The sequence below is a fragment of the Dipodomys spectabilis genome, unplaced genomic scaffold (genome assembly GCF_019054845.1).
Source record: "Dipodomys spectabilis isolate Male_0828 unplaced genomic scaffold, ASM1905484v1 ptg000264l, whole genome shotgun sequence".
NCBI classification, from domain to species: domain Eukaryota; kingdom Metazoa; phylum Chordata; class Mammalia; order Rodentia; family Heteromyidae; genus Dipodomys; species Dipodomys spectabilis.
Genome location: NW_024870941.1, coordinates 2,562,956 through 2,586,088, shown reverse-complemented (window position 1 = coordinate 2,586,088; position 23,133 = coordinate 2,562,956). Strand labels below are relative to the sequence as shown.

The following is a 23,133-nucleotide window of genomic DNA, read 5'->3' as shown; positions in this document are numbered from 1 at the left end:
TCATCCATCCTCTCCTTGTCCCCAGAGCCGGTTTTGAGGTTCATCTATTCCAGCATCGCCAGGAAAGGAGAGGGAAACCCATCCCCAGAAAAATGGTTTGTTGTCAGGCAGCGCCACCACGTGGTTGTTGACTTTATTGCTAGGGGGAGTGCTGTTAATGGGAAGGTTCAAAGCCAGCCCATGGCGTAGAGTTGTATTCTCCTCACTCTGTATTCTGAATTCCTGCCACCTTGCTGTGGTGAACCCACTAAGAAGTAACCACGAAATAAAGGAATGCATAAGTGAGATCGCAGCTGTGGCCTCAAGAAGTGCAGGGTTAAGATTGTATTTCACTAATGGCTAGCCCGTGTCTCAAAGCAGGAACGTGTTCTTCGTTTGGAGGCCAAGCTGGGACATAAAGTTTCCCAGAGTGCCTTCCTCTTGCCACACACCTGGTGGCACAAAGGAGGTGTGGAGCCCCTGCTGGCTCTTCCCTGGGATTCCTGGGGGCACCCTGGTCACACCGCTGGCTTCTCTCCCAGGAGGCTGCTGCAGTTGGTGCCTGCTCTCCGCTCTCTGGCTATGATTGTGCTCCTCCTTGTGCCCATGCTGCTGGTCGGCTATGCCGGTGAGTAACTTCGGTGACAGCATCTAATTCCAGAACAAATCACTGCACTTGAATCCTGAGAGGGAGGGTCAAATTTCATCAGATTCGCTGATTGGTTCTGCATCATTCCTCTGCCTAATGAGAGATGGAAATCTAACTTTTTGATAAGTTATAGGGTTAATCCAGCTCTTCATTGTTGAGTAAAGGAAGGGGGAAATGGGAGCAGAGTGGGAGAGGGATGGTCACAAACCTCCCTTCTCCTGACGATGTACTTTTCCCACTTTCACTACTGATTGGCTGATCTCTTTGGAGCACATTGGTCTTCCCATCACACACTGCACCTTTTCTTCTTGGAATGTGTGTGCAATGTCAAGGGCAAACACCTTCATTCTCCTGCCAAAGTGAGTCCCACACCCCCAAACCCCAGGCACCCAAGCTCCCTGGCAGCTCAGGTGATAGTGTTAACTGCCTTTGAAGCTTGGCTGAGAACTTGAGGCTCTGTCTTCTTTTCTGTCCCTCCCTTCCTCCCTCTTTCTCCCTTCCTTCCTCCTTCCTTCCTCCTTCCTTACTCCCTCCCTCCTTCCTCCCTCCTTCCTTACTCACTCCCTCCTTCCCTCCCTCCCTCCTTTCTTCCTTCTTTCCCTCCTTCCCACCTTCCCTTCCTCCCTCCCTCCCTCCTTCCTTCCTTCCTTCCTTCTTCACTTCCTCCATTCTTCCCTCCCTCCCTCTTTCCTTCCTTCCTCACTCCCTCCCTTCTTCCCTCCCTCCCTTCGTCCTCCTTCCCACCTTCCCACCTTCCTACCTTCCCCTCCTTCCTTCCTTCCTTCCCTTCTTCCCACTTTCCCTCCTTCCTTCCCTCCCTCCTTCCCTCCTTCCTTCCCTCCTTCCTTCCCTCCTTCCCACCTTCCCTCGTTCCCTCCCTCCTTCCCTCCTTCCCACCTTTCTTCCCACCTTCCTTCCTTCCTCCCCTTCTTCCCTCCTTCCCACCTTCCCATCTTCCTCCCTTCCTTCCTTCCTTCCTTCCTTCCTTCCTTCCTTCCTTCCTTCCTTCCTTCCTTCCTTCCTTCCTTCCTTCCTTCCTTCCTTCCTTTCCTCCTTTCCCCCTCCTTCTTTCTTTTTTTTTGGGGGGGGGTAAGATAATGAGTACATTTCTTATCAAGCATTGTAGCCTCCTCCTTTGTTTCCCCTTCCCATCCCTTCCCATTCTCCCCCCGTCCCCCGGCCACCCCCCCCCAGCCTCCTTCTTCTTTCTGATTGAAACATTTTTGTCATGATCTGGGCCCCAGTACCAGACCATCTCAGCCCTTACCAAGACTTCATTCCACCTGATCAAATTCCATTTGTAATTCTGGACACAAATATGAAAAGCTGAATTTTAGATTTCTTCAGCTTCCCATTTTATGGTCAGACTGGGGCTGCCATTTTCTGCAGGCTTCAGGAGCTACACCAGGGGTGATTCTGTTCCCATGAGTGGACCATGATGTGATTGGTTTTATCAACATTTAAACCATCATGCCCACCCCCTTCACATCATCTTTTTCAATCTGTAAAACCAGGACAGCAGGCACAAACCCCAGGCCTTGGGCATAGCACAAGCAAGGGCAGGTGGCAAATGCTTGGTGTCTAGAAGGCCCAAAGAAGCCACTTAGCACAGCCAGGTGTCAAGTTCAAGGTCCGGTAGAGTGGGGCAGAGACTGCTAGAACCAATGGGAAAAGCCTGATGTGTTACTCAGAGGACTGAGGCTGTTTTGTTGTCTGTAAACAGTAAGGACCGTGCCTTGCAGCCTGGGGAAGCAATTCGGATAGGCAATGGGGTCAAAATGTGGCAGTGGCCCCAGCACAGCACAACCCTACCACCCCCTTGTGTGGAGTAGCAAGCCTATGGAGCCAAGTCAATTGAATTCTGCTGACTTTCATTGCTGCTTCAGACCACGATGGCACAAAGAGGATTCCAATAGACATATAGGCATGGCCAAGAGAGATAAAGGAATGCTCTAGAACTTTCTTCATCCTCTTTTTAATGGGTCTGAGAGTACATGCTAGCTTGGAGTAGTTTGGTTCACGGAGCAAAGGTCACATCCCAAGGAAGACAACAGAACATCAGGTTGTAGTAGAAATTAGGTGCAGCGAAGAACAAGCGCTTGTCTTGGCTTTAGGCAGGATCACTGCGTAATGTCAAACACTCAAAATCCGGTATCTTTGTTCCAACACAGGCCAGAGCAAACAAGCCAACCATTTTCCGCTAGCATGGGCTTTCTCCACACCCACTATCCAGTCTACTTCCCGAACCCATTCATAGCTCCCACGAACCTCTAGGTCCCCATATTCTGTCCTTCCATTGACTAATCTATCTGAGACCTCCCTCTCCATCTCTACCCCTGGCCAGACTGTGTGCAGGCTCTAAATCAGTCCTCTGAGATAGGCCATTTAACATTCCAGCTGGCTTTTGTGTCACTGAGGCAGGTGTGTGGTCAGGATGAAGGCAGGCAGAGCACAGAGGTGCTCTAGGGTGTATCATCGTGCAGAGGCTGGGCTCCCCAGCCTTAGCTGGATGGTGGACACTTTAGCAAAATAAAAAAAAATAGAAAAGCCTGGGCATAAAACTGGGCAGTGGTAGAGTACGTGGCTAGCAGGTGTAAGTCTTGGGATTCCATCCTCAGCATGAGAGAGAATAGGAGGAGAGCATCCACACAGCTGTCCAGGAGCTATGTCCGTCAGGAGCCTTCATCCTGCACAGATCATTTGTCTTCAGCTGGTGGATCTGAGCTGGTTGTGCTAGTACCCATGAGCACATGCGCACATACTTGTGCATACTCACATGTGTGTGGACATGTCCACACATGTGAAACACATGCCCACATATACACACACATCCACTGGCATCTAGGGGACAGAAAGATGGGGGCGATGCTAGCTACCCAATGTACAAGCCAATTCCTCAAAGTGGGACACTTTCCAAGCCCCAGTGTCCATCATGTGAGATGGACCAGCCAAGCAGGGCCAGGCTGGACATCCCCTGGGGGCATCTCCCTGAGCAGAGGGCGCTGCCCAGGCCTCCATGAAGTCTGGCTCTTGTGACTTCCAGATTGACAAGGTTCTCAAACAGTGACAAATGGGCAGGCATGGCTGCACCATTGTCAGCTTGATGGAAATGGACAAAACTCTTGTGACAGTTTCAGATGACCCGTGTGCTTTTTATCACTGCGGATACACCAGCATGGCTCCTTAGCGAATGTGTCGGTGGCTAAATGGTCACGTGGGAGGTGGCGGGCTCCCATCTGTGTGTCGCCACGGGCCCAGACATAGCTGTAGGCCCCAACATGATGAAGGCTGGCAGAGGGGATGAATGCATTTCCAGCATGAACGTGGGACTCCCCACCCCACACTAGCACTACAGAAGGAAGGTTCTAGAGTATCAGCTCCAAAGATGTTTGTTGCCCATGGTTGTTTCTAATGCTTGGGATGCAGTGGCTCACACCAATAATCTCAGCTCCTGGAGAGGGTAGGATTGGAAGGATTGAGGTTCCAGGCCCATGGAAGCAGAAAAGTCCGTGAGAGTCCTCCCGGATGGAAGAAGGTGGGGGTGGGGTACTCGCCTGCCGTGTGGACTATGAGAAGAAGCATGAACTAGGTGGGTGGCAGACCGAGTAGGTACCTGGGCCAATAAGAAAGACTATCTCAAAGTAACCTGTGCAGAGAGACGCTGGAAGCATGGCTTGGCAGTAGAATGCTTGCCTCAAAAGCACAAAACTCTGAGCTCCTACCACAATACCACACACAAAAATTAAAAGTGCCAGTTACTGAACTAGACTGGCTTGATCAGACCCGAATGAGTGCGCACTCAGGGCTCAGGAGGGTTCCTGGGCCTGCATCCAAGAATGGGTGATGCCATCCTCATTCCAAACTCCTTGGCACTGCGTCCCTGTCCTTTTAGTACCAGGACTCTGGCTCAAGATACCATAAAACTAACAGAGTATTGGTAAGACCGTCAGCTTCATATGTGATGACAACGTCAAATCCATCCTCGATTCCTGTATCCCCAGCCAGGATGCCTCTACCAAGGCCGGCCACTGTGAGACCCCAGAGGGACCCCCGACACCCCTTTATCTTCTGAGCCCCACATAGATCCAGCACATTTTAGATCCTGGCTTGATTTGGGGGACATCTTTACTGTCTTTTGAAGCTTAGCTCAGCGAGGGGCGGTGGCGATGTGTGTGCTGACCCTGCTCTCTCCCTTCCATTTTGTAGGGGGCCATGCTCTGGACACCCCACATCTCCCACTGAAGTTGCCTCCAGGACTCTCCAAAAATATCAGTAAGGATGTGCTGAGCTTTCCTCAGAAGCGGGGTGGAAAGCTGTCTGGCGTGCTGGCAGAGGAAAGGACCCCTTCTTGGTAGAGAATGTCATCTCTATGGTGGTGACAGGAGCGGTGATTCCAGGGAGACACAATCTCTATGCAGACGCCTCCTGTGGCTGAGCCACCAGTGATTTCTTTTTGAGACAGAGGTCAGCTGAAAGGAAAACCAGGAAGGGAGCAAATGGGTTGTTTGCACCTGAGCTTCCCAGTAGGTCAAAAAGAAGGGGTGGGTGATGCACTTCAGGCCTTGCTTATAGGAAAGGAGGTTTGATACTTGCACCTTGCTGGATTATAAAGATCTTTCAGGTTCTTGTATGGACATCACTGATATCACTGACATGAGGCCTAGGAGACCAGCCGTTGATGGAGGTAATCCTGAGCAGAGTTCACACCCATCATTTCAGAGAGGAGAGGAGAGGCAATCAAAAATTATTTGGCCATGAGCCAATACATGAGGGGTCCACTCAGACCCAAATGGCAAATGACCTCTCTCCAGAGGGTGTAACGCTCAAGACAAGTACAAATTCCACCTAAGTCTTTTTCAAGTAAGGTTTTGAGATTCATGGATGACTCCAGGACTTATCAGGACAAAGAGTGGGAGATACAGCTTGCCAACTGGCTGGGTCAGCCAGGTCTTTTCATCAAGAAAAGCCCTCATCCAATCTACAGAGCAGGTAACTGTCCAGGAGATCTGGGGAGATCCCAGGGCAATGGAACTCACACAGAAGAGCCACACACCAGTTGTCTCAGAAGCCTCATTCTCTACCTGAGCCAGTACCTCTAATAGCAACCCATAGGTACAATATGTAGGATATCTAGAAAGGAATGGCAGGAATCCAAGATAATGACTTCTCTCTATGCATTTATAGTGAATAATTCCTCCAAGCCTAGACTTTGCCATCTAGACGTCATTTTACCCCTGAGCAGCACTGCATTTCATCTTTATCAGGGTTGCATGTCTGTGGAAAGTTAGCCTAACGTCAGATTTATCTCTAGATAAGAGAAAAGATTTTTCCTCCTTCACAACGGGAGGGATGAGAGAAATCAAGACTCTTGGTGTGTTCTCTTTTCCTTTTCCCTTCCTTCCCTGTAGATATTACCATCTTCAATGGGGTGTTTAAAAATGTGGAAACTGTGGCTGAAATTTTTGGTAAGTTCAATGTGAAATTACTTTTATTCCTCAATTATCAAAGATGGAATGTATGTGGAAAATCTGTGAACTTTGCTTCTGAGCACCCTGGGCCCCCAAAGCTGGCTACCAACAGTTTGATTGGATTCCATGCTGCTTGCTTCAGATGAGTCGCTATGGGCTTTCATATTCTTTGTTTTTCTGGCTTTCGTTAATCTCACTGTTCTGACTACAAACTCAACAAGAAGGGAATGCTATCCCCATTTGATAGGTGAGAAAACTGAGTGTGAGGGAGTTAGGTGATTTGCCCAAGGCCACACAGCTAGCACAGTCTAGAACTTACTCGGCCATAGCCCAGTAATTTTATTTCTCTTGCCCCAACTAGTAAATATACACAAAGCTGAAGAACTTCAAAAGTGGTCAAACATTCCACTCATCAGTTCCATATCTTGCATGCAACTACTGGGAACCCATGATGGCTCTCCTCATGGAATGTAGCAGTAGCCCAAAATAAGGTTACACCATGATTAGCCTGGACAAGAATCCTGGGAGCTGCCGTTGGGTTGGAGCTGGGCAGGTTATCAGCTTCTAAGCACAGGTGCCTCTAAGGCTTTGAGTGAAGATTTACATCAACATACCCAAGCAGCCTTAGACAGGTATTTTTCCATCAACCATTGAATCATTTCTTGTATTTTCTGGGAAGGCTTTGTGGAAACAAAGCATGGAAGAGGAACACAGGATGGGTCAGGAAGCAACCTAGATCATCAGCAGATCTGGTCCTGCCTCACAAGCTGCTTTTCAATCCATCTGAGTTCCCAGGTGTGACCCAGTGCATTGCCAATCGGTATCAGAAAGCTGAAGGGAGGGGAAAGCCAGCATGAGGTTTAGTCAGAAAGTCAATACTATTTCCTCGACAATTTTGGTGCATACTTTAGATCCCTTACCTTTGATGTCCTTACCCACGACACGGGGACAACAAAAGAGAGTATCTACCTGGTGGGCTTTGTAGAAAATAATTACCCGATGCGTTGTGCCTTCTATGGATCACATCAATGGTGGTTTTAAAACTACTCTGGGCAGCTTCAATACTGTCTCAAAAATTGTGTCTATTTCCCTCTCCTTCACATACTGACTGATAACTTTATAGTCAGCCCCATCATTCAGGAAACTAACAGGGCTTCGAATCATAGACATTTTGTTTTCGCACGTAACGCATGGTCAGAAGGCTGCAGGATTTGTGCAATAGTTGACCTGGATATCACTGGCACAGCAGGTTTTCTGTATGTCCCTCTGTACCCTGAATACACTGGAGCTTTAACTTCAGGTTTGGGAGCTTCATGATTACAATGTGGTTGCTCTAGTCCTAGCCAGCACATTCTTATCCATATTCAAGGAAGAAGGTTGAGATCTAAATTATCTTCTTATGTGTTTTTATCTTGCATTACAAACAAGTAAACAAGTATTTTCTTTACTTTTTCTTTTCTTCCTTTTTTTTGTGGTAGTACTGGTGTTTGAACTCTGAGCCTTGCTGAGCAGGTGCTCTTGCCACTGAGCCATGCCCCCATCCTTTCTGCTGGGGATTTTTGAGCTAGGGTCCCTCTTCCTGCCTGGGTGCACACCGGGGTGTGATCTGCCTACGTGAGGCTTCCCATTGTACTTAGGATAATGGACATGCACTGACAGACCCTGCTCGCTATGTTGAGATGAAGTTTTGAAACCTTTCAGGCTCGGGATCGCTTCAAACCTCAGGCTTCCCGAGCTCGGCTTTCTGAGTAGCTAGATTACAGGCATGCGTTGGGATCGGTACCCAGCTCAGGAGCCTTCAGCAGACTTCTTCTCAGGCCTTTCTTGGCTAGGTTTGGGTCAGTCACTGAAAGTCTGGCTTTGCCATGACCAGCGAGATTGACCATGAAGCATCCCCAGGAATATAGGGGGGAGACACCCCTTCTTCCTACATGTGACCAGCATCTTAGTAAGGAAGTAGAAGCAAAGTGGGTCAGCAATAACCATGGCTTATAAACCCATTCTCTTCAACTGTCTCAAATCCACAGTAGGTTCTTATTGAATGACACACGATCCAGCCAAGAGGTGAGAAGTGCAGGGCATGGGGTTCTGTCCTCCATTGGGCTTTCCCAGGCCCACACTTGCCTGCCCTCTGCCTGCAGACTGCCTGGGCTCCCACTTCACCTGGCTGCAGGCTGTATTCACCAACTTCCCTCTGCTGCTCCAATTTGTGAATGGGCTGTGGTGCGTGGCGGACCTCTGTCCTCGAGACTTGGAGGACTACGGCTGTGCCTGCCGATTTGAGATGGAAGGGCTGCCACTCGATGAGTCGGACAGGTGAGTGAAGCTATGGTGGGCACAAATACTGCAAGCGCCCTGGACCAGAGACTCAGGAGGGCTCTCCCTCTCTCGGCTCCTGGCAGGGGGCTTTGCTTCCTCCTCCCTGCGTTGCAGTGTCAGCTAGGATCCACACTTCTACAGGCAGTTCTGCAGAGCCTGTGTTATGACGGATGTACAAAAGTGCCCTGCATACTTTTCCCACCTGCCTCAGAATCCCTGGGTACTATGTAACTCGGGATGCCTTTTGATGGAGTCCAGAGCCCTCCATGTTCAACAAGCTCCCCAAAGAACACTGGTGCCTAATAAAGCTTTTGAATTATTGTGTATGTGGAGCAGTTCTGGCCACCAGAATAAAGGCAACTATAAAATACCAACGTATGGGAGTCCTGGGCTGAAGAGAGACAGAGATTGCCCCCCTACCTTTGAAGAGGTGAGTTCCGAGTGGGAAATGGAAGGAAGCACAAGGCCAGGAAAGATGCACTCCAGCTCGACACGCAAGCAAGGCACCTGCCCGACATGATGGCAAAGCTGTCAATGAAATTTAAAACCTAAAAGTATGGAGTGTCAGCCAAGGCATGGCCACACACAGATGGGGAGAAGAAGGGTCAGTTGGGATTTTGGCCGGTTCGCAATCCATGTGAGATGCTCTCTGCTAAAACGTTAAGGCATATTACCCGGGACCCAGTAATTCCCATTTTCAACCTCTTGTTGGCTTTGTGATCTTAATTTACTTGTGCTCCACTTTCTGTATCTCCAAAGAAGAGGTGATAGTAATGTCTACCTTCTCGTATTACCTAGCATCAAATGAGAGAATTGCTTTGCCTCTGAAGTACGTGAGCGAGTGTATTAGAGATTGGTAGCCATGGTAACAGCAGAAACAAGGTTGTAGCTACAGTAGTAACACTACATGAGTAGCAGCAGCAGCAACCCAGAGTAGCCACACTAAGTAAAGTACTGGTAATAACAACTGTCACCACAGCCATGGTACTAGCAGTAACAGAAAGTATGTGGAAATAGGAAGTAGAAGTGGATCACAGCCCCACTGCACTGGAATTAGCCCTAGCTCCAAATCCAGTGTGATGGAATGTGTGCTGCTGCTCATGGACAGTCCTCTCAACTGTCTACATCCCTAAGCACCAAAGACAGTTGCATGCTACCCGAATTGAGCCATGAATCTGTGGTTGAGTTCAAAGGAATACTAATTTGAATTGAGCCACAAATCTGTCCTGTCACCCAAATTAGAGGACAGTGTCTAAGTTTCCAATGGACTCAAATGACATCTTCCATGTGAAGGACCGGAAGGAAGCAGACCCCTCGCCTTGAGTAGATGGCTGGAACTGGGATAGGCAGGGACTGGATCTTTCTGGATCTTTCTGCAGGGGATATGAGGCCAGGGCTATTTCTGAGGGCCTGTTTTTCTTTTTCTTTCAGGCCTTCCCTTAACACTTTCTTTAACTGTTTAATGCCAGGTAGGCCTAATCCTTGTCAAAGAAATGTAGCAGAAATTCCTCATTGTATCCTACAATGGTGATCAAAGGATGATCAAAGCACCAGGGACTTCAAAGTGACAGAATGTCAGGCCACACCTATGTCCAGGAACTTTGAACAGTTCAGTTGATGGGAGAGATTTCTGAAATCTTGGAGGATAGCTTATTTCCATCTTGAACCTGCACACTCAGCTGCTCTACTATTTGTTGAGTGCCTATCATGTGGTAAGATTCAGAGAATTGGGCTTCTAGAAATTTCTAAGGAATGCTTAATTGGTAGGCAGTATGAAAAAACGTAGCTTTTTGAGTGTCCACACCTGTCTGTACCATAGTCCTTCTTTACAACATCCTCCACTGTCCTCCTATCTGTACTGCAAAGACCCACCTAACCTTCTAGAACTTTCCTTCAGGATCAGTATCATTGTCACGGATGATCCAAGCTGTTGTGGCTGTGGCGCCGTAGTGGACTGCCTGTTTTTCCTGCTCTAACCCTGATCCTGCCCACCCCTCCCTCCCGCGATTCCCCCTTCCCTCCCCACCCCCGCAGCTGCTGTTTCCAGCACCGCAGGTGCTACGAGGAGGCCGCAGAAATGGACTGTCTCCAGGACCCCGCCAAGCTCAGTGCAGAGGTCGATTGCATCAGCAAGAAGATCACATGTGGTGAGCATCTCCTGGCCTGGCTGCCTCAGGGCAGGGCCCAAGGGTGCCAGAGACTCAATCGTGGGTCAGCAGAAGGTTCTTGGGTCCGCCTACATCACCCCACCGTTGGTGTCTGTCACTGGGAGCCTGTGGATCTGTGCCTTTCATGCAGTAGATACTGCACAGGCTCACATGCAAGTATGTTTTAAAGTAATGGGGTTGATCCAGTGTAGGTTAGATTGCCTGATTTATGATGAATACTGTAGCAAAACTGGGCATTTGTGAAGGGCCAGAAATTTGCGACCTATACACTGTGTTACAATGGGGGCATTTAAAAAAAAACTGATCTGAGCCTCAAAATAGGGAAGAGAAAACCAACTGGAGAGAGATGCTTGGGAAACGAAGCAGTGCTTGTCCAATGGTTACCGCGGAGGTAGAAATAGTGCAAGATGACTGTGGCTTACGTTGACTGTAAAAATCAGATTCGTAAGTCCTAAACCACAGCTTTCTACTTGGAAGTTTACTTGGTGTGTCTGGGCAATCTTGGCAGAAGACGTTGCATAGGAGAAGGTGTGGAAGGAAGAGGGATCACAGCAGGCTGAGAGTAATGGGGCAGAGCGAATCTCCAAGGCATGCCTATTTTACACCATGGTCTTTATACCGAGCACCTCTGAGCTTCCTTCCTAACAACCCTGCCTGGCAGGACCCATTGTTTACAGTTTTCAGACCAGGGAAGGGAAGGTCAAAGAAATTAAATACCTCCCCAGAGTAGCAGAGCCCTTCAGGATTGCGACCTCAGTTAGGGAACCAGCCTTGCTGGAGCAGCGGGGAAAGACAGAGACCTGAGGATGGGAGGTACCCAGTGAGCACAGGAAACAATACCCAATGCTCACTCCACACACGCATGCTGCCTGTCTACACCAACTCCAGTCACCACCACATGGAACCTGCTGACCTCGATGCACTGTCCTCAGCATGGTCAGAGGCTGAAAATACCCAGCAAGTGATATGTCAGATGACGAGGAGAGCTGTGGAGGAAAGCAAGCGAGGGGAGGCGAGGGGAGGGCTGCCTGGGTTTAAAGAGGAAGGGGGGGGTGATTGTGTGGCATTTTCCAGGCTGCCCTGAAACGTTATTGAAGGGCTCTGAATGAATTAAGACATGCTTTGAAGCCAGGTGCCTGTGGCTCATGCCTGTCATCTTAGCTACTCAGGAGGCTGAGGTCCATTGGAGATCCACACACTCCAGGCAGGAGTCAATGGTGGCTTGACCTGGAGTGGTAGAGTGGGGTGCAGAGACATGGCCAGCATCTAATGCAGTTGAACGTCATGTCAGCAGGCGTTTCTGGGTGGGTTGGGTGTGCGATGAGACACAGAGCAGGTGGGTCCCGAGGCTCGTCTACCCAGCAGAAGAGGAAACAGTGACCTGGATGGGAGGGAAAAGGCCCAAGGAGCAGGCCGAGTTCCACCTTGGAGCCTGCGTTAGCCCTTGGGATTCCAGATGAGTGCGGTGACCCCTGCACTGGCCTTCTCTGTGCAGAATCCAGGGACCCTTGTGAGCAGCAGCTGTGTGCCTGTGACAAGGCGGCCATCGAGTGCTTGGCTCGCTCTGGCATCAACTCTTCCCTCAATCTTCTGGACATCTCCTCGTGCCTAGTGCAGACGCCAGGTAGGGAGAGCTTGGCCTGCATCCCCTTGGGGTGGTGATCTGGGCGGGATCTGGCTTAGCGCCCACAGTGGCTGGGTGTCTAAACATGTCAAGAGCCATCCCTTCAAATATCCTCGACTTTGCTGCCCACTTCCCAATGTGTTCTCCCTTCCAGAGGTGACCAGCAGGAGCGGGCTGACCACACTGCTGCCTGCAGGTAAGGCCCCAGGCAGGTGGCTTCCTACGGGGCCCGCGAGGGCCATGCTGAGCAGCCCGTGACCCAGGAGTGAGGGAGACAGGGCATCCTCAGACGGGACAGGCAGGCTTCCCTGGCAACTCCCTTCTTGGCCCCTTCCTCCCTCAGCTCAGCAATTCCCAGCCCTGGTTTTGACGCCATTGGTTGATCTGGCCACCGTTGCTAGTGGGGCCTCTCTTTCTCCAGAGGTTCCTGCAAAGCCCACGGACATGAGCCTGGCGGCCATTTCAGGAGAAGGTAAGCACAAGGTTCCCTATGTCAATTGCAGGTCCAGGAATGGGATCTCGTGGGTTTTAGGATTCTTTCTTCCTGGAAGGGAAAGTGGCCTGGGATGCAAAGGAAATCAGCTTCCTCCAGGAACCTGAAGGAGCTCAGCAGAAGGCAGATGCACATACACGATCACCCTCATAGCTAGAAACACTCACTCCTGGGACTTGGGCAGGACACCAAGGTCCCATTGTTAGCAAGAAGACGCTTGGTTTGTGAGGTCACAAAACAGTCTCCTGAGTGCAGGTTGGGGGAGGGTCTGTGAGAAGACGACACAGGGTTTGTCCTTGTGTGTACCACCATGCAATAACACAGATTTCAGAACCAGGTAGATTTGGAGTTAGGCCTTGGCTTTCCCAAGTCACTCTGTGACTTCTGAAGGGACTTGACCTCTGTAAACTTCAGTTTCATCATCTGTATAAGCCACGGATTGCCCACCTTCTACTGTGGGTCAGGCGGCTCTGCCTGGGGTTATCTGTGAGTACAGCACAAGGTAACAGCAAAGCAGTGGGTGTGGCTGTAGGCCAGGAAAGTATTGTGTAAGGGCCCTTAGTTCACTAACTCCTGAAAAGCCATGATTCCTCCTGCCTCGAGGGTGGCCTAAGGAGTAAATGAGAGCTTCAGATGAATGAGGATTTAACAAAAGCCCAGGAAAGTGTGGGCTGGCATCTTCCAGGAAGTCTGGAGTGGCTGCAATACTTCTACTAATAATAATAATCATAATACTTCCCACAAGTCTCAAGGAACAGTAGACAACTTGTTTAGAATACAGAATCTCATTTAGTGTTCATACAACCCTACACAATAAAGACTACAACTGTATTTGAAGACAGAATTGAGACGCAGAGATGGACAGAGACTCGCAGCTGAGGGGCAGGCTGGGGTTGCCGGACCCCATGCTGCCTCCTTGCTTCTGACCAAACACCCACTGCCGCTGGCAGCCCACAGGATCTGTCCAGCCCAAGAGGGAAATGACAGCTCTTTACTTCCAAAGATGGTGCTTGTTGGTCTTTCTGCCTGATGTAGGTCAGGTGCCTCCCTCATCTTCCCTGCTTGGTGTGGTGGAACTGCTGGAGCACTATGGGTGGTTAGGCTTGGGTCCCTCACAGGTTTGTCATGAAGCTGGTTGGTTTATTTTCACAGTCACTGGTGACACCAGAGCTGACAGACGGACCACGCTCTCCAGGACAAGTAAGCAGCAGGGACTCCAGACCCACTGGAGAAATGCCACTGTCTGTCACTAGTGTCCCCTTGTACATAAGACTCAAGGAAATATTATTATACCCCACTCACAGAACACACAGGGCACTGAGGTTCAGGGAGTGTCAAGTGCTAAGTTACTGGACAAGTCATTCGGTGGCCTGGATGGAGTAGAAGTCCAGAATTCAGGCTGTAAAACTGGTTTTTTTTTGTTTGTTCTTATTTGTTTTTACCCCGTACAATAGTGACTTACGTGCTTCTCTAAAGTTATCTAGTACAAAATTTCACCAGTTCAATTTGATAGTTACAAAGGATGGATAGATAAGTAAGCGGGTTCCTTGCTTAATAGTGGTACTATGGTGCATGATTGTAATCCTAGCAACTCAGGACATTGAGATCTGAGGATCATGGTTCAACACCAGCTGGGGCAAGAAAGTCTGTGAGATTCTTCCCTCTAATTAACCACCAAAAAGTCTGAAGTGAAGTTGTAGCTCAGATGGTAGAGAACTAACTTTGAGAAAAAAAATCTCAGGGACAGTGTCCAGACCCTGAGTTCAAGTCCCAGTATTAGCCCATGTGCGTGTGCGTGTGTGTGTGCATGCGTGCGTGCATGCGCGCGCACACTCACACACACACACACACACACACACACACACACACACGCTACTGTGGAGGGCATCCAATGGGCTCACTTGATCTGAAGCTCTTCATGTACATTCTGAGCATGTCATTGCTGTGTCACCCTGTGGAGGAGAGGCTTTTGTCACTCACCGGGGTGACCTGGCTTAGTGGTCCACGTTCTGAGTTGGTACATGTTGTGTGTGAAGATCATAACATGTTTGCTCTAAGAATGGTCCATTCCCTCCCTCCCTCCCCACACGGTCATCTGTGCTTGTACCAGTGACCTTCCAAGCCAGATCATCACACACTACCATCAGGCCCTGATTTGTGAATATATTAAATAGAAGGCAGTTCCCCCCTTGCCACAGAATTCTTTAATCATCATCTCTAGCTCCTGATTCAACCAGAAGTACAAGTTTGCTCGAGTGCCAGCTTCAGCCGAGAGGTCTAGGTTTAAATCTTGTCACTGCATAGCTCTGTTGTAGAGCTTGAGTTAGGGACTCCATTCCTCCTGTGTCTTCTCATCTTTCAATGAGGGCGAGCAGGTACTGCAAACTCATGGGATTGTTACTGAATTCAAACAGCAGTCTTGTCATGCTATGTGGCAGGAGGTCAGAGCTTGATAACAGCTCACAATTCCCAGAACTGGGGCTCAGTCACCTTCCTGGGTCACCTACAGCACCCCAGTCTACTTACCTCTGTACGGTATGCCACTCTGACCAAAATTATCATTGTTGCTGTGGTTTCTGTTCTCCCTCCAATTTCTGGAGAAGGAACAGTCCTCAAACCAAGTTAACTATAAGGTATATTAAATGAGTAGATTTCACTGGGTAGATGATGAAGAGAATACCACGTAGTATCCAGGCAGGAAAAGAAGTTTATTTACTGAACTGCTGCCCCCACCGTGCCTGGTGGAGAAGCATGGCTGAAAGGAGGTGACCCACCCCTCGGCCAGGCCTTATCTAGGCAGGGACGGGAAGGGGGGGGGGGGATGTCCACACTGGATCCAGATGTGACCTCAGGGCCTGGAACCAGGGGCTGCCCAGGATGTGACCTAGCAGGAGGGGGAGGTGGCTGCTTCCACGGTTACCAGTTACCTAGGTAACAAAGATACCGGGTGGAAACGTAGCCAAGAGATAGGAAGGTGTCTGCACCAGGCCTGAATGGCCTCTATCTCCACAATGACACCAGAGATCTCATGTACAGCAAGCAGAGGGAATAGCCGCAGCATAGCAAAAGTAATCTGGAGGCTATGATGCTAACAGCTGGAGCTGGTACTTAACCTTGTCTCCCTTCTCTTGGGGGCAGAACTAGGCCAAGATCCAGAAGCTGACACGGCTAGGCCCACACTACCGACAGGTAAGGGCCCTCGCCTCCTCCTGCCTTTCTATACATCACGGTCTTCCATACACTTATGAATCAGTGCATTCCAAATGAGCCTATGGGCCAAACCTGGAGTGGAAGAAATCACTGAAGCCTATTCACTTATCACATGACCCCTCCATAGAAAGCATCAAATGGCATCAGGACGTACACAGATACATTAGCTGGAAGAAATAGAAAGTCCTCTAGTAAGAGATGCACCTAGCAAAATAAACTGTATCGTTTCCCATTTCAATAAGTTGCCATCCCATAAGTATAAACACTGTTTTTTCCCCATCCCTTCCCATCTCCCCCCCACAAACACTGTTAACACAGTATTTGAGGATACTTTTTGTGATGTCCTCCCTCCAAGCTTCTCTATGAACATAAATAAAAGGAACTTAAGATCACGTGATAAACCTAGCTTTGCAGTATGAACTGTGTCATGAGTACCATGTGATGCTATTTCCCTGAACTTATTATTTTGGTAAACTGAGTTTGTGGTAGCTGTAGAACAATTTCATATCTGGAAACATAACTGTTTCTAACATTTCATTATAAATGGTACAAATAAGCTTTCTTTAATCTCCTGCATCTCTGACTAATCTTTTAAGATAAAATGTAGAATTACTGGGCAAAAGGAGTAACCAGGACCCTTGCAGACTTTGGGATGGACCGTGCTTCTAACTCTGAACAGCCCGAGAAGCTGGCACATTTGAATGAGAAAATAAGTTAAGGAGGACTTTTGCTTGCCAGTTTGTGTACCACAAGTCTTCACACTCTGTCCATTATTCCCTTCACCGCTTCATTATGATGCTTAGCGCATACCGAGGGTGCAGGCATGAACACTGCAAGATCACAGGCCTCAGCAGCCGCCCTGATTCTCATCGATGAGACATCCAGGTGGTCTAGCCAGGCTCCTGGCAGGGGTAAGGCTGCCATAGAAATGTCATAGCTATCCTTTCAGAGTTCATGAATCTCTGAACACTTACCACAATGTCAGCCAACATCACTTTTCCCAATGCTTCCATGTTCTAAGAGAACTGTCTCCACTTGACCTTGATCACATCTATCTGCCAGTCTCTCCCTGAGCCCTCTCTGAACCTGAACCATCTCGTTTTCATTGTCAGGATCTGCAGAGATTATTGCTACAGCTAAAGATATCACCCTTGTCCCAACTGGCATAAAATCTTCAGGGCTGGTGGTGTCATCCGTTGACAGTGGTCCTGAGGAGACAACTGGGAAAGGTAAGCGGGAGTCAGCAGAGGACTATGTGTCCTCACCACTGTTCAGGTCCTTTAGTTATACATAAGCCAAGCACCGTGGCCACCTTATCTGATGGTGGCCCTCTCGTGGTGCTGTGACTAGAAAACATGCATAGTAACACTTAAGGTCACGTGACCCACCCAGCTCCCTGCAGCTGTTCCAGGAGACAGCCCTCTCTCCATTCTGCTCCTACCAGTAGGAGGGACTTGGCACCTCACCTCACTGTGGTTTCCTGGAAAAATGATGCATTTGGGTTTTAGTCCCTTTTCCCCTGGTCTCTCTCTCTGCTGCAGCTGAGAGAAGCCACAAATAGCTAGACCTGGAGGAAGACTGTGTTAATATCTGGGCAAGCCCTCCATATCAGTCAGTGGGGTGGACAGAGTTGAAGTTGAAAGTTATAGGCTGAGGGGGAGGGGGAGGAGAGACCAAAATGTGGGTTGGGGGGGGCTGGGAAGATGGCTCAGTGGTAGAGCGCTTGCCTTGCATGCCTGAGGCCCTGGGTTCGATTCCTCACCACCACATAAGCAAAAAACAAAAACAAAAACAAAAAAAAAATGTGGGTTCGGGGAGATAGAAGCCACAAAAACCAAGGGGCCTCAGAGGCATGCCCACCCCGGGTGCTGACCTCCTGGGGCCTGCAAGGTAAGCCCCAAATTCTGGGTTTCTCGCGGTGGTACAATGTGGTAGCCTCAATGTGGTAGCATCGTTGCTCCTGCAAGTCCTCATCGTTAGGGCACAGAGACCCTCAGATTGCATGCATCCTAAAGAGAGGGCTAACTATCACCCAGGTCCCACAGGGGGAAAAACATATGGGAAGAGGAGAGACAGAGGACTTGGGGTTGTATCTGTCCAACCTGGGGCACTGCCCTCCTCCCTCGGGCACGCCTCCCTGAGTCCCTGTTTCTCATCAGCCTGTGACAGGCTCAGCTTCCTGCGCACGGGGGGCGAGGACAGCAGGGAGGCCATGCAGCAGCTTGGAGAGATGCTCTTTTGTCTGACATCCCGCTGCCCAGAGGAATTCGAGTCCTATGGCTGTTACTGTGGGCACACAGGAAGAGGAGAGCCCAGGGACACCCTGGACAGGTACCGATGGGAAGAGGGTGACCCAGGTGTGGTGCAGGTGCTGCCTGAATTCAGGAGGTAAGAGCCATCACTTTATGTTTCCCAGAGCTTGCTCAGCACACTCGCTCTTACTCAGGGCAGCTCCCTGGTGTGATGAGCTATTTTCCCATGAGAATCTGAAGCTCAGAGGCCAACTTGTCTGAGGCCAATCAGCTGGGAAAGGGCCAAGCCCGCGTAAGCCAAATCTAGGGACCTTCAACCACAATGACAAGGATTTCCTGGCTGACCCAGGAGGGCTCATCTGCCAGCACTCTTCAGACAACCCCAAATTGACCTCATCTCCAATATGGAGAATTGGGGTCTCCACATGTTTCATCCCAAGAAAGCAATACTGGAATTAGCTTCTCATCAATTTCAAGTGCTAAAACTTCTATCCACCATGCTGATCTCATACATGCATTATTTATTCATGTATACACACAATTCATGCCATGTTCTTGTGGTTTTCCTGTGCGCCAGGCACTATGCTAGGTGATGAGGATACAAAAATTGTAGCTAAACAAAGCAGGAAAAAGCTCCCATGCCCAACAGAAACCTGCATAGAGGAGATGTACAAGGAAGCAAAAAGAACACAGAATATATGTAGTAAAAAGAAACAGAAGATACTCTGGGAAATTCAAGCTGCGTGTCACGAATATTTTGAAAGTAGAGATAGTTAAGGCATAAAGACTACTTTCATTTGGGGGTTGTCTGTGGCCAATGGAAAAATCTGCATTCCAAAGTTAGACATCTTTTTGGGGTGTGTGGTTGATATAGCTAAAGCAACAACTAAATAAATTGGAAATACACCAGAACAAAACTAATCACAGTTCATGCAAAGGACAGGATAATGGTTGGAACATGAAACCTTTCAAGAGCAGGACACACCGTGTCTGGAGGGATGGACTACTTGATTATTCACCCATCTTCCTGCTCAGCTCCAGCACTTCCTACTCAGCCTTGCTGGCCTTGTTACCCAACATGAACAGACTTACTGAGGGGAACCAGAGGAAGCCTTCAAAATGTACCTCTCCCACCAGGTGATCTGAATGGTATTTAGTACAAGCCACATTATGGACTCATACACATGCTCACATTAGATTCCCTAGCATACCTTCCATTCTACAAGATGGAGAACATAAAAATAGTGTCCAGATTCCTGGGTCCCTAACACAAAATGTGCTTAAAAAGAGGGAGGGAGACCTTACCACCAACAGCCTGTGTAGTATCAAACCCTAAGAGAAGAAGGAGGTAAGTGACCACAATTCATCCAAGTATGACAGCTTCCTGACATATGAAGACTGCAAATTTGAATGCCATGTGAAGGCCTGTGGAGCAGTTAGTCAAACTGGGTTTCTCATGATGTCTTTTCAAAACCATGTATTCTGTTCACTGGGAGCAAAATGAATGATGTACAAGAGCCTATGACTTCTGATCCATATCGACTTTAGATTATGACTATTACATTAACTGTCCACTTTGTCAAAAGCACATACCAGACAGATACAGCCCAATGTGCAGGCACTGGGCTGCAGCCCCTGGGTAACGTGGGCATCCGAGGTGGGGTGCTTCCCATGTCTGTAATGCTGACACATGGATGAGCACAAGGTAGGTCGACTTCAAGGCTGTGACTCACTCTTGCTTGGGCTGTGGTCTCTAAGATGTAATGACTGCTACGAAAGGGCCGGGGGCGGATGAAGGAGGAAAGATTTGGGGAGTCATTTCAGTTTCCTGTTGTCTGGAGCCATCACAAGTCTCTGCAGAATGCCTTATGTGAGGGGACAGTGGAGACACCATAAGGCAGTGTGGGCAGGTGGACAGCGTAAAAGGAAGACACAGATCCATCCCTGAGCGCTTTCTGAAGTTCTGCTCAATGATGGACCCTGTTCTAGATGCATTTCCTGATGGCTATTTTGCTTTTAGGCTAAGCACTGGGTGGGAGGGGGTTGTATCCCCTGTAGGCATGGACTTAAACTCTACTATGTGTAAGGTTGTTGGAGTGGGTCACTGCTACCCAAAGTCAACCTTTGTGCAAGAAAAAATGGTGACTGAAGACTTCATCTTTCCATCTGTTGGAAAACAGCTATAATAAATAGTCACCCATACTTGCCATCAACCAAGTTATAATAAACGTAAGAAGAAAATACTTAATGTCAAGGTATGTACAATGTGGCTGACGCTATCCTGCATGTGGCCTCTCAGTGAAGTAACACCTACAACAGCTTCTGCATGAGTCAGGGAAGGACATACTGGCTTCGCTCATCTCACAAGATGTAGACAGCAAGGCAGCCTCCCTTCAGGAGAGACCTCGGCCAGTGGGGAGCTCTGGGCAGTAAAGCGTTTCTTTGGTTTTAGGTGCTGTTTGTCCCATCGCTGCTGCCTAGAGCAGATGAGGCGGCTGGGCTGCCTACGCGAGAGGCATTCTGGGTTGGAGACGGTGTGTGTGGACCACAGACCCAAGTGTAAGTGCTGTCATCCACGGATCTCAAGACCCCCAGGGCAGCCTTCTGGCTATGGCCGCTTCTCCAAGTGTATCTCCATCTGTAACATGGTCTCCTCCTCTCCTCTTCCACTTTGAGATACACATCATTATGCCCATTCCACCAATGAAGAGGCTCAAGTTCAAGAGCTTGAGTCAGTTGCCTTAAGAGATGAAGCTAGTTAAGAGCATCAGGAGTGGTTTCCTAGCCCATGCTTCCTGCATACATGCTATGTGCTGGGCTAAGCTCTCAGTAGCTATCAGCGGTTCACCCTGTGGGGCTGGGAAGGTTGCTCAGTGGTAGAGCGCTTGCCTTGCATGCATGAGGCCCTGGGTTCAATTCCTCAGCACCACATAAGCAGAAAAAGCTGGAAGTGGAGCTGTGGCTCAAAAGGTAGAGCGTTAGCCTTGAGCAGAAGAGGTGAGGGACAGCGCCCAGGCCCAGAGTTCAGGCCCCGGGACGGGCAAAAAACAAAAAAACAAAAAACCCAGTTCACTCCATCAATCCCAGGCGGGCAGTCCTGTTCCTTCCCACATACAGCGGAGTTACCAAGGGCCCCGCATACACAGGCAGAAGGGAGTTCCAGGATCAGGATGTAGAATCATCACTTACCCAGTGGGTTCAAAGCATTATCTTCTAAGCAGTCCTTGCTGTTAATGAGATATTCTAAGGCATCCAACAGGGAGGGAGGGAAGCTTCTGAGGAAGGGAAACTGAGGTCCTTTGTGGCTGTTCGAGGCCTCCAGCAGACAGTCTGCAAACTGCAAACTAGTTGCATCAGAGACAGTCTGCAAACTGCAAACTAGTTGCATCTGTATGTGTACATTTTCTAAACTTTCATGCACATGGCCACGATGCATTTCCCTTGTGCTTTGCAGCTTAAAAGGAAATGTTCAGAATTTCACAAGAATCCTAAGAGGGGGTTGGTCTCATCTTCATTTTTGTCTGAGGAAACCCTGGTCATGATCTTCTTCTTCCTTCCTGCCATTACACTTCCTCCATATGCTGCATGGTCCAATCTGTCATCTGGCCTCGCACGGTCATTTATGGCTGTGTGCTCACCTGTCACTCACCCATTCATTCATCCACTCACTATTTTTCAATCATTTACCTACTCCATTCATTTATGCATCCAATAATCTACTCACTCAAAATAACAACTTATCCAAACAAAAACAAAAACTAACATCAAGAACAGAAAAGTAATCCTAGTAGTGTTTCCTCAGTGTGTCCAAATACTAGAGAAAGCCAATCTACAGGAGGAAGTGCTCATTTGGGGCTCCTCGATTCAGACTTCAGTCCACAGTCACTTGCCTCCTAATGGGAGAGGGGAGGGGGGGGGGGGGAGAGAGGGACACACACACACACACACACACACACACACACACACACACACACACACACACAGAGATGAGAGAGAATGAAAAAGAGAGAGGCGGGGAAGGGATTAAGAACAGGCAAATGCCACCCTCTCTGACGCTGCACCCTGCTCTTATCTGTCAAGGTGTAGGACAGAGCCTCTGTGAGAAGCTGCTTTGTGCCTGTGACCAGACAGCTGCTGAGTGCATGGCCTCGGCCTCCTTTAATCAAAGCCTCAAATCACCAGGCAGACAAGAGTGCCAGGGCCTGCAGGTGGCATGCGAGGATGGGCTGACACTGGGAGGGCACTCAGCCTCGTCTACGGGCTCCAGCTCTGAGGAGAACAGCGAAGAGGCTCCACCGCACACAGGGGGCCTTAGAAGAAGCAGAAGGTTTCTGGGGAAGATGCTTGGTCCCCTGGAATCCAGGCTACTCCCTGGGAGATAGATTCTACGCAGCATGGCAAGCACACTGTAGTTCTGCTCCTGCTTCTGCCTTAGCTCTCTGGCCCCTAGGCCTCTCCGTTCATTGGAGCCTTAGTGGAGGTTCAAAGGGGACAGAGGAAACCACACCTGTGTCCCTAGGCCTTCTGACATGTCAGATCACAGATGTGCTCTGCGAGTGGGCAAGGGACCAACACTTCTGTTATTTCCTGTAGTGCATGACTGGAGCTCAATAAATACTCCAATCCATGTGGTTTGTTTTTATGAATTTAGTTGCAGACACTATTGCACGAGTGAGCTGTAGAGGTGAGATGATGAACATGGTGGAGGAAAAACAGAACATAGGTTTAAGCTAAACTACTGAAGAGAACATTTAATCAATCACCTAAGGGTTAGCAGTAGGCTACCAGGGTGAATGCCAAGGGCTGAGAGAATGGCTCTTCTGGGAAGGACCACAAATAGATTTCCCAACCTCACTGAAGAATAGCTTGGTGCCAGTTACCACCATGAGAAATCACTCAATACTGTGTCCTAGGTCTTACTTTTTTTCTTCTTATGTAAGGATTAATCCTGTGGCCAAGTTTGGGGAATAC

The 23,133-nt window shown here is 49.1% G+C and overlaps 1 protein-coding gene across 1 annotated transcript; it reads left to right on the top strand.

The window, feature by feature from the left end:
- The first annotated feature begins 561 nt into the window (after nt 1-561).
- On the top strand, nt 562-22,544 carry Oc90 (otoconin 90). The gene is made up of 15 exons (XM_042699930.1): nt 562-607; nt 4,835-4,900; nt 6,037-6,093; nt 8,238-8,412; nt 10,450-10,562; nt 12,079-12,207; nt 12,362-12,403; nt 12,629-12,679; nt 13,736-13,900; nt 15,839-15,889; nt 16,714-16,821; nt 17,023-17,139; nt 18,070-18,241; nt 20,615-20,721; nt 22,243-22,544. Exons 1-15 carry the CDS (start codon nt 562-564, stop codon nt 22,542-22,544), a joined length of 1,701 nt encoding a protein of 566 aa, XP_042555864.1.
- Nucleotides 22,545-23,133: the final 589 nt, after the last annotated feature.